Source organism: Hippoglossus hippoglossus, chromosome 23 (genome assembly GCF_009819705.1).
Source record: "Hippoglossus hippoglossus isolate fHipHip1 chromosome 23, fHipHip1.pri, whole genome shotgun sequence".
NCBI lineage: Eukaryota > Metazoa > Chordata > Actinopteri > Pleuronectiformes > Pleuronectidae > Hippoglossus > Hippoglossus hippoglossus.
This window is the reverse complement of record NC_047173.1, coordinates 17,015,651-17,031,198: the sequence shown is the minus strand read 5'-3', so window position 1 is coordinate 17,031,198 and position 15,548 is coordinate 17,015,651. Positions and strand designations below refer to the sequence as shown.

The 15,548-nt window shown below is 44.7% G+C and overlaps 2 protein-coding genes across 4 annotated transcripts; one reads left to right on the top strand and one right to left on the bottom strand.

Annotated features, from left to right (window-relative positions):
* The first annotated feature begins 2,435 nt into the window (after nt 1-2,435).
* On the top strand, nt 2,436-9,145 carry c23h12orf56 (chromosome 23 C12orf56 homolog). The gene is made up of 14 exons (XM_034577744.1): nt 2,436-2,834; nt 3,963-4,158; nt 4,393-4,411; nt 6,048-6,234; nt 6,375-6,530; nt 6,711-6,799; nt 7,000-7,144; nt 7,268-7,362; nt 7,448-7,537; nt 7,624-7,705; nt 7,782-7,892; nt 8,067-8,144; nt 8,220-8,401; nt 9,013-9,145. The coding sequence occupies exons 1-14, from the start codon at nt 2,583-2,585 to the stop codon at nt 9,116-9,118; spliced, it is 1,788 nt and encodes a 595-aa protein (XP_034433635.1). The 5' UTR covers nt 2,436-2,582; the 3' UTR covers nt 9,119-9,145.
* On the bottom strand, nt 8,936-13,838 carry LOC117757037 (peroxisomal succinyl-coenzyme A thioesterase-like). Of its 3 annotated transcripts, none has more exons than XM_034577774.1 (12): nt 13,823-13,838; nt 12,165-12,173; nt 11,934-12,134; nt 11,759-11,858; nt 11,179-11,363; nt 10,930-11,093; nt 10,729-10,848; nt 10,459-10,535; nt 10,275-10,368; nt 9,808-9,888; nt 9,590-9,731; nt 8,936-9,368 (listed from the first exon to the last, which is right to left on the bottom strand). In XM_034577774.1, coding segments are annotated over exons 2-12 (1,290 nt in total). In that variant the 5' UTR covers nt 12,166-12,173; nt 13,823-13,838; the 3' UTR covers nt 8,936-9,243. The 3 variants fall into 3 exon arrangements, with proteins under 3 accessions (XP_034433665.1, XP_034433664.1, XP_034433666.1); XM_034577773.1 differs by lacking the exon at nt 13,823-13,838 and adding an exon at nt 13,127-13,263; XM_034577775.1 differs by lacking the exons at nt 12,165-12,173; nt 13,823-13,838 and adding an exon at nt 13,127-13,263 and having other exon boundaries at nt 11,934-12,139.
* Between the last annotated feature and the right edge of the window lie 1,710 nt (nt 13,839-15,548).

Below are 15,548 nucleotides of genomic sequence, written 5' to 3'. Positions count from 1 at the left end.
AATAGAATTTAATAAACACAAACTGTACTAAACACTGCACGTAAGTAAGTGACACACAGTAAATCAGTAGATATAAAAGAACAAATAAGCCAAGAGACTAAATAGAAGAGATGACAAACTGTGAAGAGACACGTGTGCAAAGCTGCAGAAGTTGTTTGCATTTAAAGACAAAGTGATGATGTGTGAGGGAATATGACAAAAGTAAAAGATGAATATAACATGTGTGTGTCTCTGTTGACTCTGATAATTCTGTAAAGTTTACAACCACAGAGTCAGACGGAGTTTGAGAGACACTGAACTCATTTATTATTATTATTATGATTATTATCATGAGTCTGTAGTTTAAAACCTTCTGAGTGGAAAACACAGATAAAGCCAGGAGACCTTCACACATTATGTTATTGTGTGAAGTCTGAGTTCGGTACAGAGCGACAGTAAAACACTGTGTGAGGATAAAACTACAGAAAACTGTCACACAAAGTTGTGGTGGATTTCTACGAGCTGAAGAGCACGGAGGAAGTGAAGAGTGGCAGCGGCAGGGTCAGCTTCTCAGATACCCAACCTCATCAACATACCCAAACAGTCAAACCCAACCACAACCTGTCAACACTGTTAGTGTGAGTGTGTGTCTGTGTCTGTGTGTGTGTGACCATTTTCTTCTGCAGAACAAAGACGACAGTGTCAGTCGGCCCACAACTGCTGCTCACAGCTGCACAAAAACACACACAGTGAGGATGATGAAGGAGTACAGTGCATGTGAGTAATACATCACAGAGGAGATAAGGACCAAAGCAACACAAAACAGCTACAAAGAGACACAATATGACCACAAAGATGCACAAAATAACTGCCACACAAACAGTTGTTTCCTTCAGGGTGGGCCTCAAGTTCCTGTGTAGGAGGTGAGAGGGGCCTTTACTTTCCTCACCATGACTCCATCATCTGATCGTAACTCTGTGTCGGTGCTGAGGGTGAAGATAGAACACACACACACACACACACACACACACACACACAACAGCTGAATATCTGGAGTCCAGAGTTTTAACTGAGCTGCACAAGAGATGTTAGTGTGTAACACAACAACACGACCTCACAGCCGTCACACTGTGTTTGTGTTTGTGTGAGACGGCGTTCATCGTTTTTACAAAGCTCCCCTTCAAAGCTCTGTGTGTGTGTGTGTGTGTGTGTGTGTGTGTGTGTGTGTGTGTGTGTGTGTGTGTGTGTGTGTGTGTGTGTGTGTGTGTGTGTGTGTGTGTGTGTGTGTGTGTGTGTGTGTGTGTGTGTGTGTGTGAGGAAGATGAGGAGGAGGAGGAGGATGAAGCATCACATTTTCAACATTTTTCCAGGTTTTTCAACCACAACCAGATCAAACAATGATTTATTCATTTGTTGATTCTGCAGTGATTCAAAGAAAAGTGTCTTCATAATAATAAATATAATCTAAATCTAAAATGTGACACCGAGGTTCATTTAAATCTTCTATTGCATTTTAAAAAGGGCTAGTGAGATAATTTACACTCTACAGCCCTCTAGTGGTGGGACGTGGTAAATGCAACAACACTGATCTTAATACATTTTTATGATAAAATAAAACAAGGATTCACACATATTTGTATTTGTTCTGATTTAAATTATAAAACCTGTCCACGACCTCTAAGAAAACATCTGTCGTGTTCTGATGGAATGAAATGGGACTAGAATCTAACAATGTATTTATACTTTTACTACATGGAGACAATAGTTTTTCTGTACTTTTGCACAGTAAGATTTTAAATGCAGTACTCAACTTGTAGTGGAGTGTATTTTTACGCTGTGGTGTTTTCACAGATCATTTATTCAACTGAAATAAGTGATCTGAGTAATGGAAATGACGAATCTGTGAAACTGGAACCAGTTCATTTTTGACATTTTTTCCATTGCTGCCAGTTAATTATCTGTCAATCAGTCTGATTGTTTCTTCTCTGGTGATGAGACGTATCGGACACTCACTCAAACCCCAGTGGGAAGAGACTGGAGACATCTCTTGACGGACAGATGCACAAAACTACAACAAAAAGACAGAAAATGACCCTTGAAAAAAACCAAATAACCACAAATGGACACACAAAATGAGTTTTTCCATCAAAAGGTGTCTCAGGAAAATGTCCAGACTTCAGTGAATCTCTGAAACAGCTGAAGAAACGTGAGCACAAAGAGAAAAGTTCACTTTTGAACCTTGTTTTACAACTTGTCTGTGTTATAACGGAGATTTAAAGGGGCCCGTCATCAGCCCCGGGGCCCCCTGAGAGCTTGATCCGGCCCTGCTCAGTGGAGCGCTTCTACATAATGAAAGAATCTTCTGGCCAATCACAGGCGTCCCTGCTCCCCATCAACCAATCAGAGCGCGGCATGGGTTTATATATGGGACAGCCGCATCTCACCTGCTCAGAGAGAAGAAGAAGTTAGTTAAAGAAGTTGTAGAAGCTTCATGTCCGGTGGATTTCCTCTCACTAACCGGATGGAGGCGGACAGCGGAGGAGCCTGACCTCCCTCCGGTGCCGGTCCCCCCCCCCCCCCCGGTCCCCCCCCGGGGCCTCGTCATGTCTCTGTCCGGCTCCGGGAGCCTCATCTCCCGCAGGAACATCAAGCTGGACTCGTTCCTGCAGCGGAGCATGGAGCGCGCCGTGCACGAGCGGGTGCGCGCCTCCGAGCCGTGCGTGGTGGTGTCGGACGCCTTCAACAAGGTGTACATGCACGCGGTGCTCAGCGACGAGCGCGTGTACCTCACCGAGCACGCGCCGCGCACGCTCACCGTGGCCGTCAGCTTCAGGCGCGTGCGCGGCATCGAAATGGTGAGTGAAGCGATTTTTCACTTTTTCACTTGCGACGAGTTGATTGATAAAAAGTTCAATAAATGAATCAACTCAGTTTTTATTCAGGGATTTTGTTTAACTACATGGGCGGATCCACATCTGAAGAAGAGTCCAGGGGCTAGAAGTTGTTGTGGGGCCCCATCTGGCCCCCACTATCCAGACAGGGCTGCGTTCAGACCACACGTAGCAAAACGTTTATTTAAATGTAAACCGTGATGCGTCGACTATGATACACGTTGCAAATATGGCAGCAGTAAAAAGGTCTTTCTTGCCGTTCTTGTGTCAAATGTCCTGTTTCGTCCAGAAGATACGACGCTTTCACTTCTGTTTACTAAACAAAAGAACGGCGTCCGAACCTGCTGCAGAGACGTGACAGTTGATCCGTGGACGACAGGACGACCCGGTCTTCACCGCCTCAGGCTGAGAATAGACTCGGCTTTAGAGCCATATTGACATAACGCTGCATAACCTGCGGATCAGTGTCCAGCAGGACGGCCGACCCGGTGTGAGTCGGTGTGAGCCTCTAATTCTCACCGCATCATCTTGTTATGTCAAAGGTTTAACGTCGTCAATCTCATCTCTGTTAACTCGTCAGATTACAGACTGTGTTGAACTGTGATGACCTCACTGTCCTCTGTATGGGAGTCAAGGGGTTTCCTGAATATTCTACTATATATATATATATATATATATATATATTTATATAATAAACTCTGAAGTGGAGCAGAGAAGCTGATTCTTTGTTTAATAGCTTTAAAAAAAAAAGAAAATGATTAAAAAAGTAAATAAAAGATGGACGACGATGTTTCCATCTCCTCCAAATTTCTATTTATATGCCTTGTCCAGTCGAGGGGGGGGGGGGGTGTCATAATGTCACATTTTCACTAAGTGATTATCGTGGACCAAATAATTCTCTAAAACGATATTGTCGCGATATTAGAACCCAACGATTTATTGGTTGGTGGATTAAAAATCTGCCGATGTGAGACTTTAACAGACATATCGGTATCTGGGTTTATTTGTTTGTGTTTATTTTGTTTGATTAAATTATTAAAATTAATATGTTAGCATCGGATCTACGTGTCCGTCTCTGTTTCATCTCCACAGGTCAACGACCTCCCAGAATTCCTCAGTGGGCGGGACCGGGATCACTGCCAGCACATTCGAATCCTGTACGTCACCGACGAGCCTGCTACCAGGGCATTTGATTGGTGGAGGAGAGACAAGGGGGCGGGACTTCCTCTTGTAGCCCCCCCATCTCGTAGATCCAGTCACTGCCCGACGATAACACACAACGTAGGAGGTAAAATGTGTTTTTATACATGTTTGCACCGCCGGATATTTCCCTCAGGATCTGGTGGAGACCAAAAACTGAGCTAAAAGAAAAGTGAATACTTGACTTTTATAAACGTCAATTAAATCCTCGTGTTTCAGTTAAAATCAAAAAAACAAGAGAAGCTCAAGTGTTGATTTATTTTCTTTACCTGAAATATTCACCTGTAACTTTAACCGTCCGGTTTCCTGTATCTTCCCACAGGAGGATATCCTGCAGAGAGGTGAGCGTTACACACACACACACACACACACACACACACACACACACACACACACACACACACACACACACACACACACACACACACACACACACACACACACACACACACACACACACACACACACTCTGGTTTGTCAGATGATCCTCGGATGGAAGTTGAGACGGCTGTGGTTGCTTTTACTTTTCACAGGAACATTCCACTAAAACATTTGTCTTGTTTCTAAAGTTTTAACTTCTGGAGCGTCGCAGTTTGGAGACAGTTGATGCTTTAAGTTGAAGATCCGTCATCCTAACTTGAATGTGTGTAACTTGAATGTGTGTAACTTGAATGTGTGTAACTTGAATGTGTGTAACTTGAATGTGTGTATCTTGAATGTGTGTATCTCTGCGTCTGTCCTCACTCCCCCTGGTGGGAGTCGGGGGAAACAGACAAACTGTGTGAGCAGTAAAAACTTTAACAGCTGCAGGACGTCGACACTCGGACAGAAGGAAGTTTACAAGTTCACATACCTGCATTTATATACAGAGACGTTCCAGAGGACACTTGTCTCCTGGAAACACTTCAGAAATACTTCATGTACACTTTACACTGCAGTTCGGTTCAAATCGACCGTTTATAGAAGTGTAGCTTCAGGATGAATCTGTAAATCATCTCAGAGGATTTGAACCCACGTTGCTGCGGAGGAGCTTCACGTCAGCGGAGGAAGTCCGACCTGCGTCCGTGTCCAATCCCTGTGTCCTGAGCCTCCTCAGTGGGTCAGGTAGCTCATGACTTATTCACTCCAGAGAGACGAGGTTCACCTCAGTTCACCGGCGGCTCATTAACATCCACCACTGAGCCGCAGAAACAAGAAAGAGGAGATTTCTTCAGCTGACGTTCAAACTGAAACCGAGGAGTCAAACGTCTCTGCAGCTTTATTGGTTCTCGTGTCTGTGTGTCCAGACAGGAAGTGACTTTATGTGCAAAGGGTTTTAAAACACAACAGCATGTGAAGCTCAGTGAGAGATTCAGCTGCAGACACACTTCAGAGGTGATGACTTCTATCAGGACGGAGAAAAGACGTGAATGTGTTTTATTGTTGGGATTCGTTTTTTGTGATTTATTCTAATTTAAAAGATATAAAGACACAAAGAGACACACCCCGTCCATCCTATTCTAATCATTAGCTGACTGCTACAGGACGTTGTTGTATAAAACCCTCGAGGTTCACACGCAGCGACACAGTGTGACTTCCTGCTCTTCAGCTGCAGTTAGTGAAGTGTTGCTTTGAGTTGTGTGTCTGAAAACGTCCCGTGTGCATCAGTGTGAGGAGGCTGCCGTTGCCTGGCAACATGGTCCGTTCACACTTCAGTGACAAAGTGCTGTAAAACTGATGCTAACAGCGGAAAGTGTTAACGACGTCTCCTGCAGATGTGTCGCCCTGGGAGGTCATTACACACACGCACACACATACACAGACACACACACACAGAACTAATGACTGGTCTCTGGAGCTTCACTTCCAGTGACAGTTCAAGTCTCCAGCTGCGTCGCTCCGTTCACAGCATCATTATTCACACGTTTATGAAAGTGATAACACGTCGGTGTCGTGTGGTTTCTTCAGGTTTCTTCAGGTTGTTTCTGTCTCTGTCAGGAACCACAGTGACCGGAGGACAGAGGAGGTCCGCATGTTGAAGCCCAGCCGCTCTGCTTCCTGTCCGAACCCCGACACTCTGGGGCTCCTCAGGGTCCCGCACCCCCCCACCCAGCCCCCTCTCCACCCCCCCACCACCTCCTCGTCGCCCTCAGAGCGAAGCCTGAAGACCCTCCAGAGCCGACAGGTACAGATGAGAGGGAGCTGCAAACTGCTGGAGGCTCATAGAACCGAGGACATGATTATTATCAGTTTTTAGTCAGCGATGAGTTTATAAATCAATGAGTTGACACGTGCGCTTCTGACCGTGTTGCCACGGTGACTCAGGTTCCGAGGAGGATGGGCTCGGTTCTGTCTCGCCTGCTGAGAAGAGGCTGCGTGGGGGGCGGAGAGCAGAGGGAGGCGGAGCTGCATCTTTACGCCGTCTCTCAGACGTCCCGACTTCACCTGCATCTGCAGAGCGCGTGGAGCAGTTTCATCATCGTGAGTCATTCTCACTCTGATCGAATATCAAAGTGTTTGATTACTGGAGGTCCACAGACGTACTTTCTTTTGACAGTGAACTTCACAGGGACTATTTTCAGCAGCAGAATAATCTACTTTGGTGTTTGATCATTTAGTTTCTGTTCTTTTCAAAATGTATATATGTGTGTGTGTGTTCAGAGGTCGACTCTGTTGTTGGACCCGCTCTACAGAAGAAAGTGCAGCTCGTCATCTGACTCGACTCCTGGAAAACGACCTCCTGTCATCAGGTAACAAACTGTGACGCACAATGATGTTTCTGTTTATCATTTGTTTGTCTCTGCACCAGCGACACCTAGTGGCCGGAGGCTTTATGTTTTCAGGTTGTCCATCTGTACCCTTCTTGTGATTTGGTACAAACGGTCGATTTAAATTGTGTGTGTGTCTGTGTGTCTGTGTGTGTGTCTGTGTGTCTGTGTGTGTGTCGCAGCTGGGAGCGGACGGCTCACCTGTTCGCTCAGCTGACGTCTGAGCTGCTGCAGGACGGGATCGATGAGGAGAGTTTGTATCTGCTGCTGCAGGAGCTGAACGTCGCCGCTCAGCGCAACGTGGCTCTGCGCCGACTCTTCTGGAGGGTGAGAGGTTTACTGGGCCTCACGGGAGTGAGGTCTGAAAACTTCAGGATAATGTCTGGATTTACAAAAGGAAATTAATCTGTCAGGTCTCAATGTTCACTTTTGTGTTTTTGTGTGTTTCAGTCCAGTGAGTTGTGTGTTTTCCTGGTTCAGACTCTGGAGGAGTCTCTTCACGGCCGTCAGAGCCTCAGTGGAGTCTACACAGCAGATCAGCTCCTGTAAGCTTCACTGTGTGTGTCTGTGTGTGTGTCTGTGTGTGTGTTCAGTCAATAAGCTGCTCTGACGCTGTGTGTCTCTCCTCAGGCTGAGCACCGTGGTCGTGGAGACGCTCGCCGTCATGTTCAGGGAGACGCAGGCAGAAGCAGCCAGACTGAACCTGCTCTCTGCCAGAAAGTAAACTCCTCGTCCGTCATCTAATGAAAAAACTTCAACATAATGAGACGAGCTCAGTGATTTAAAACGATCTCTCGTCTCTGCAGAGGCGCCCTGACCTCCAGGATCCTGCTCGCCCTGATCTGTGATCCACTGACGCAGGGCAGAGCGTTCCTGATGGACTCTGAGGTGAGCGGCTCTCTGCTGACGTCACAGGATTCTTTGAACTCTTATTTGAAATGACGGTCGTCTCTGTCTGGGTCAGATTCAGGTCTTACTGTCAGAGTACCTGGACGCCGCCTGCTCGCTGCTCTTTGAGCTGCTGCTGCTCGGCCACGAGGCGACGTCTGCTCCTGTTTACACCAAGTGTCTCCGGGTGAGAATCCACTTCTCTTTGATATGAAGACCAGTTAAAGAATGTTGAACTAATATATCAACGTAAGAAGAGGCCAAAGTTAACAGAGCTGCCGAGGAGCTGTCTCCTGTGAGGTGACAGGTTCGAGGACATTTTCATGTGATGTATAATTAACTGTTCCTTGTTGTGTTTCAGAGCAGCGGGTGTTTCTCGGCAGACGCCCTCCTCTCTGTTGATTGGCTCCTGCGAGTCGTGCAGCCTCATCCTCACCTGGTAAAGACGAAGACGAGGATCCTGACGACAGATCTCAGTGTGACCCTCTGACCTTCGTCTGTTCTCCGTCCGCAGCTCTGCTTCATCACCCACCAGGCCCAGCAGGTGGTGCTGGTTCTGTCCGACCTGCAGGAGTCGGTCCTCGGTCCCGTCCAGGCCGTGCTGTTGTTCCAGCGCTGTCGCCTCCTGCTGGCCTGTCTGCAGCACAGCAGCCTGCTGGCTCAGCACCTTCGCTCTCACATGAGAGAAGAGTTCAGGTTCGTTCTGCGTCTCTGGGTTCGAGACCCGATTTTACAGCGTGACGGAAGTAGGCACATTTATCAACTCTCTCCAACCAGGAAGTCAAAACTACTATAAAATAAAAGTTCCTTTCAGTAATGCATCTTTTAGTTACATATTTATTTAAGTTCCCAAACACACATGAAGATGTTGAACAGAAAATAAATAAAACACACAGATGGTCTCGAATTTTCAATACAACATAAATATACATTCAAAACCTATAAATCTTTATGTGAAGTTGGAATGAACAGAACAATAAACCAAGCCATCAACCTCCCAACAGACCGGGAGGACTCGGGTTCAGTTACACAACATGTGATCGGACACAATCAGCTGTGATTATTGTGTTGGAGCTTTGCTGGGAAATCAAGTCCCAGCTGCAAATCAAGCAGAATATTAAACAATCATATTATTAAGGCCTTAACATACACTGAAGAAATTGTATAAAGTTTAATCAGATTATAATCACGACTTCAGTTAATCAGGAAATACTGTTGTCATCTTATTCAGATTGTTGTCTTGATCAGGTTAATATCAGAATATCGGTGTCCATGGCAACGTGTCTCTGACAGTTTGGTCCCCGCAGGTACTTGGTGAAGACGCCGTGTGCTGCGGAGAAGCTGCCGCCTCGTTATCCAATCAGCGGACAGACGGCCCGAGAGGTGGAGCTCCTGCTGACGCTGCTCAGATGATTTTCACACAGAGAGAAGACGGACTTTCACAGTTTGTGCCTTTGATTATACAAAAGATGAATCATCAGATTTAGAAAGTCACTGTGGTCAATCACGACCTGGTCGTCTTTCCCAGAAGTCTTTGCTCACAGCTTGGCTCTGGGACTGGCGTCGCCGTAGAGATGCAGCTGCAGAAAAGCCAACATCCTCCTCCAGGAGTCTTCCTGAGCGTCGGAGTGGGGTTTGGTTTTCCCCCCCCACAACAAGATCACTGCAACACAGCAGATTGTTCCACCACATGAAATGATTCCCTCACACAGTGAAGCTACTGAAGATCATCTGTAGGACTTTACCAGATGTTTAAAGCTGAATTAATTCACATCACAGATGATGATGAAAACTAATGAGACAAAAAAGAGTGAAAAGCTAATTCCCACAATATTTATAATAGATGATATTTAGTTTCCATCTTTAAATCGTTGCTGAACTCACCTTTTTCTCTCTTGCTGTGCAATATAAAGTTGGTGGCTCTGAAGTGGGGGGAGAACGGCGGCTCGATCAGGTGACCGGCGTCGGGGTAGTCCAGTCTGGTCAGCAGGTGCTCGTTACCGGCCGCACGCATCAGCTGCGAGATCTGAGGATCACAACGTGAAGTCAAGAGGACGAAAAACCGTCCAGTGAGATTCTGTGTGTGTGTTTCATGAACTCACGTCCTCAGCCACCTCCGGCGCCGGTACGTTCTGATCATCGGCTCCACTGACCAGCATCACCGGACACTGGATTTTACCCATCTAGCACAGAACAGATGTGTAAATACAATACAATAAAATATAAATAATGAAAGTATTTTATACCAAAATAGTCAGATCTTCTTTTAAACTGTTGTACTTGAGGGGAGACGGCTTTAAAACGCTCATGTACTGCAGCCAGCCACCAGGGGGCGATGGGGACGCTTTAGCTTTAATTTGGGGAGCCGACATGTCGTCCATCTTTATTTACAGTCGACTGTCACACAAGGTCAACGGACTGAATTAGCTTCTCTTGTGTGTTTGCATCATAGACGGTAAATAAAGATGGACGACGTGACTGCTCCAAAAAGTGGAGCCAACTCGTCTTGATCGCCCCCTGGAGGCGGTTTCAGTTTCATCCTCGTGTTGTTTGTGCAGCTTGTACTTACGTTCAATTTTCCCGAGGCCCCTTTCAAATATTGGAGCCCTATATCTCTCCATATGTGACAGTTGTTCTCATCCACACGGCCCTGGTCTAAAGTCCTGTCGACACATGTCATCGTCTGCGTGAGTCCAACAGTAAGTAAACGTTTTCATGTTGCGAGTTCATGTTCCCGACAGAATGATACTTACTCTTCGATCTTGGCATGACCTCCGCTGAAGGAGCTCCCGAAGTAGTGGGTGCCGCTGACGCAAACACAGCAACGAGGCTGGAACACAAAGAAACGGGGTGAAGACAGATGGTCGATCTTTGTTCCGCAGGTTTACATCCTAGTGATCTTAAATCAAATGCTGCCGCGAATTCATCCAGGATTTCATACAGAAAATGAAAAGTGATAAGAAACCTTCCAACTCTGAGCCCGACATCATCACGAACATATGTAATTTGCGTCGGACACTTACTTGGACCACTTGGCTCTCAGCTGCTAACAACATGGTGACGCTGGAGCCGAGGGAGAGACCGAACAGCCCGACTCGGTCCGGCATCACCTGAGGATGATCCCTGACGATGTTAAACGCCTTCTGTTCACAGGGGGACGGAAATTCAGTTCAGCCAAGTTCTTTAAAACCCACTTTTATATGATCAGAAAAAATAAAACAAACCTCAAAATAGTTCAACTCCAGCTCCGCTGACGACAGCTCGCCAGGTTTGAAATACTCCAGCGCCAGAGAAGCGAAACCTCGGGACGCCAACAAGGCCGAGCGATACTCCAGCAGCCCGCCGCCGCCCCCCCACATGTCCACCAGCCCGGGGAAGGGTCCTGGACCTGAGGGGAGGAGATCCAGATGTTTCTCATAACAACCATCGGTACATAACCACTAGAACCAGGTACTTGTCCAGCTGTGTCTCACCTGGAGGAATAAACATCGTCCCCCGCACGCCGTTCTCATCGATTTCGATCCTGTGGACGCCAGGAGCCATGTACCACCTCTCCGTGAGCACCGACGCCAGAGGAGTCTGGTCCCTGAAGTCCCCGTGTCCCCCGTGGACCGAGATGTGCACCAGCATGGGGGTGGAGACGTTCCTCTTTCTTAACCTGACGAGAAGAGAACACGAGACTGTTCCACATTTTTACATTCGACCCAGTTATGACACAGAGAAAGAAAATGATCTCTCTAGTCTTTCATACATTTCCACATGTTTAAGACTTAGTCCAGATTGACGAGTTAAATCCTAGACTGGAAATTTAAATCTCCCTTTGTGGTTTAATCTCGTAGGTTTAATGTTTACAGCTGTTTCTTTATATTTATAACAGTTGAGTTTGCTGCATCATGGAGCCTCAAACTAAATTAGAATAACTGATGTTGCTTTAAATTCCCTCGTTATGAACACTCGTCCAACTGATGCTGATGCAGGTGAATTAAAGTCTGATCAACTTGTGGACAACTCATCTCCGTCTTTTTGATTTTGTGAAGCTGCAGATTTAGTTACCTGAGGCCCGTGCGGCTTCCTGGGACGGGACGCATGCTCCACAACAAACCCATGGCTTCTTTTCCTGTGTACGTGCCCCCGAAACTCAGGTCGTCTGAAACTGCAGAAACAAGAAAGTGTCAACAACATTTGACCCCGTTTAACACAGCGAGGTTTCAGGACGACCAGAACCCACCAGACACCGTCCCCCTGGGGCTGCTGATGTAGTGTCCGTACGCCTCCCAGTAGTCCCGGTCCTCGGAGTGGTGCAGGGCGCGGACTGTCACCGGAGAACCAGGAGGCAGATTCTCCACCAGCACCTTGAACGTCTCATCCATCAGAGCCCGGGTGGGGACGACGGAGATGATCGGGGGGACAGCCTGAGACATGATGGACAAGCGTCTGTGGACAAACATAAAACACACAATGATCGAAACTAAAGAAGAAGAAGATCAAAAATCAGAGTGACCACGGTTCATTCTGCACTGAACTCAGACACAATAATAATATTTATAGGGACAAACTCTTATATTCGAAGAAATGCTGAGACCTGCAGGGAAATTAACAGTAACATCAACAAGGTGAAATATAAGTAATATGATCATTTCATATATCAACAGAAATATCCTCTGATATTCTGGAATTTATTATTGAGTATTTGGGCTTTTTTTGTCCTATTATGCACAAACGATTGTTTTGTTTACTTATATTTCTGACAGAATAAGAGTCAAAGTATTAACACGAATCAGGAATTCTTTCAGAGTAAAATAACATTTATTGAATTAAAACCAAGGCGACGATAAAAAGCAAATATGTAAATATTGTAAAGTACGTATATAGATTAACAAGGCATCGAACTTATTTTTAGAATTGAAAACAGTTAAACTCTATTAAATGTTATTCAGTATCTCTTAGTCTGTATTAAGTTGTACAGTTGTGTACTTTATGTGCTCTGTTCTGTGTAGAGACACTTTTTTAACTTTATATAAGTTTTAAACAATTTCTAATTCAATAAAGAGAAAAAATGTATTTGCACCATGGAAACCAACACAACTCATTTCTTTACGACACTTGGTTCCTCTTTGCGCCCGCAGCCGTAAATCAAAACTTTTTTATTTACAGTCTGTGGTCGAAACCAGTTCGGACGCTTTTCACAATGTATGTTTTCCAAATCACAACAGATTTCACACTGATTTCACTTTGATTTATGCAGAAACTGACGCAGAAAACTCGTGTGAACGCTTAAACTTGGTTTTTATCGCAGTTTGCAAACGACGCAGAAGCTGAAACTTCGTTAAACATCGCGAGGAAGTGAGTTTACGTCAGTTCATCTGTACATTTACAGGTTTTTTATGTCTGTACGTGAACTCATCACCGCGCTGAACTCACCAGCAGCTCCGGGGCCGCGTTGCGTTCACGGCCCGCGGGTTAAAAACACGGAACCATCACGTTGAACAAGAGGAAACGAAGGGAAACGTTTGTTAAAGGTTCGAACATGTTCGGAGACATGTTCGAACAAAGGTCGAACAAAAACATCCGGACGGTCCGTGACGTCATCTCAGAGGCGCGTCACCGCCACCTGCTGGACCGGAGTGTGGAGCGGTAATATGTGATGTATTATTACCAAGTATTAAAGGCAATGCTAATACAAGTTGTGCAAGTAGTATTAGTATTAAAAACATCACAGTTAAAAGTAGTAAACGTAGTAGTAAAAGTACTGCTTTGAGTAGTAGCAGTAAGTATTAAAAGTAACGCTTACAAATTGTACTTGCACAACTTTTAAGTATTCTCAGTTAATATTTAAAATACTGCTTCATTTTACTGTATAAAGCTCTGATTCATTCATACTTTAGGAGTTGTTGTCCTCAGTCCAGCAGCTGGATGCATGAATATGTGTTTAGACCAAAGAGTGAAACACAGTCAGGGTTTAGTTTATCATTTACACTCCTGGGTCATTCTGGTTTTCATTCTCCCGCTCTGCAACAAATCTCCTGTTTAGAAACAAATACAAACTCCAGCTGCGAGTGGAAAGAAAGAAAGAAAGAAAGAAAGAAAGAAAGAAAGAAAATGATTTCAAGGAGTCACACTCACGTTTGTCGTCAGAGGTTCACGACCTGAGCTGAGAGCAGAAAACTCCACGTGCACTTGAGCTCGGAGCAGAAAACTCCACGTGCACTTGAGCTCAGAGCAGAAAAGTGAACGTGCACCTGAGCAGAAAACTGGACTTTATTCTGAGGAAGGACTGTGAGAAACAAAGCTGCTGGAGGCCGAGTGTCACGTGATGAATTTAAATATCACACTGAATGGATCCTGGACTGAGTCTCAACAGGATGTGGAATCGAACCCTTGTTTTTAATAGATTATAATTCACGAGATGTGTGATAGATGTGACCATAGTAACTTTATCGTTCTCTAATGTTTATGTTTTATATTTATTTAAAAAGTGTTGAACATGTGACTGTATTCTGACATTTAAAATCCCATATTTGTCTGTGTACATTAAAAACATATCGGCTACAATGAGTTTTGTTTGCTCATATGTTGATATTCACGTGTGTGGACATTGGAAGTGGGTCAGAGGTGCAGGAGTAAAGTCCTCCTGGAGACAGGCGAGCAAGAAAATCACCTTTTAGCAAACATGTGGCCGTTCTTCATTTCCCCTCTTTAATCACATGTTCTTTACAAATATATCACATATCTAATGTGTTTTTGACGTATATTTTATGTTCTAATCTGCTAATTTGAGAGATGTGAGATTATGACGTTTATTTCATATTTTCAGGTGTTTGTTTTTATTTGCGTTTGCAGTTTATAACCTTTTGTAAAGTGTCTTCAACATCATTTTTATTCGGGCCTCACGTTTTTAATTTACTGTAAATGTTCATCAAGTGCTGCAGTTGCACCATTTGACCAGTGGAGGACGTCATAAACCACATCCTTCATCATGAGGAACTAGTCTGTGACGTTTCTACTTTTCACACGTTGGGCTCTGATTGTACAATTTCATCTTCTTTAATCATTATACTCACTTTATACTTATTAGTGTTGGTTAAACCTTTAATCGCTCATGTTTGCTGGATTTCACACAATAGATAAACTTACACTTACATTTATGCTTCGTTGATGCTTATGTACTTTTACTAATTTAAAGGATCTAAATACTTAACATTTCATTCATTCCCTCCAGTGTATCACACATTATCTAATGGATCTGAAGTCTGAGATGGATTTTCTTCATGTGCTCTAAGTTCTGTCTCAGAGATTCACTTCAGTTATCAGTAGGAAATTCCTCAAAAGAACATTAACTCTCATGAACGTCAGCACCTACACATCATACTTTACTATTCAGCACATTAATCTAGGAGCATTTATAAAAATCATTTTATCATTCATGTTTTCTTTTGGAACTTTTGTTCAGGAACATTTCATCACTGATGTTTGTGGCACTTTTGTAAATGTGGGAGCTTTTGGCTTCATCTGCTCGAGCTCCTTTAATCTCCTCTGATTTGACCTTATCAGTCGTAATGTTTAACTTTCTGGATCCAGTCAGCATCAGTCCACTCACACATGAACCCAGTACAGACACAACACACTGTCAATCTATCTGTTATCTGCCTTTGACTCCAGCTGACGTCCTGGAGGAGAACATCACATTTTTAAAACAAACTGTTCATAGTTTAGTTTTAACCTCGGCTGTGGACCGATTGTTTCCCTTGTTGGCAAATTCACATCAATTCGAAAAAGATAAAAACCTTCACTCTTTAAACTCTGCTGCAGCATCAGAGCTTCAGAGTTACACTTTATTACATCA

Bases quoted from the DNA above. Each gene is read 5' to 3' on its own strand.
- c23h12orf56 (XM_034577744.1), top strand. From the start codon at position 2,583: ATGTCTCTGTCCGGCTCCGGGAGCCTCATCTCCCGCAGGAACATCAAG. The intron at 2,835-3,962 runs GTGAGTGAAGCG...TCATCTCCACAG, and splicing joins GCGTGCGCGGCATCGAAATG to GTCAACGACCTCCCAGAATT. The intron at 8,402-9,012 runs GTTCGTTCTGCG...TGGTCCCCGCAG, and splicing joins CACATGAGAGAAGAGTTCAG to GTACTTGGTGAAGACGCCGT.
- LOC117757037 (XM_034577774.1), bottom strand. The intron at 11,094-11,178 runs GTGAGACACAGC...TCCTCCCCTCAG, and splicing joins GACGATGTTTATTCCTCCAG to GTCCAGGACCCTTCCCCGGG. The intron at 9,369-9,589 runs GTGAGTTCAGCA...GCTGTGTTGCAG, and splicing joins GCACAGCAAGAGAGAAAAAG to TGATCTTGTTGTGGGGGGGG.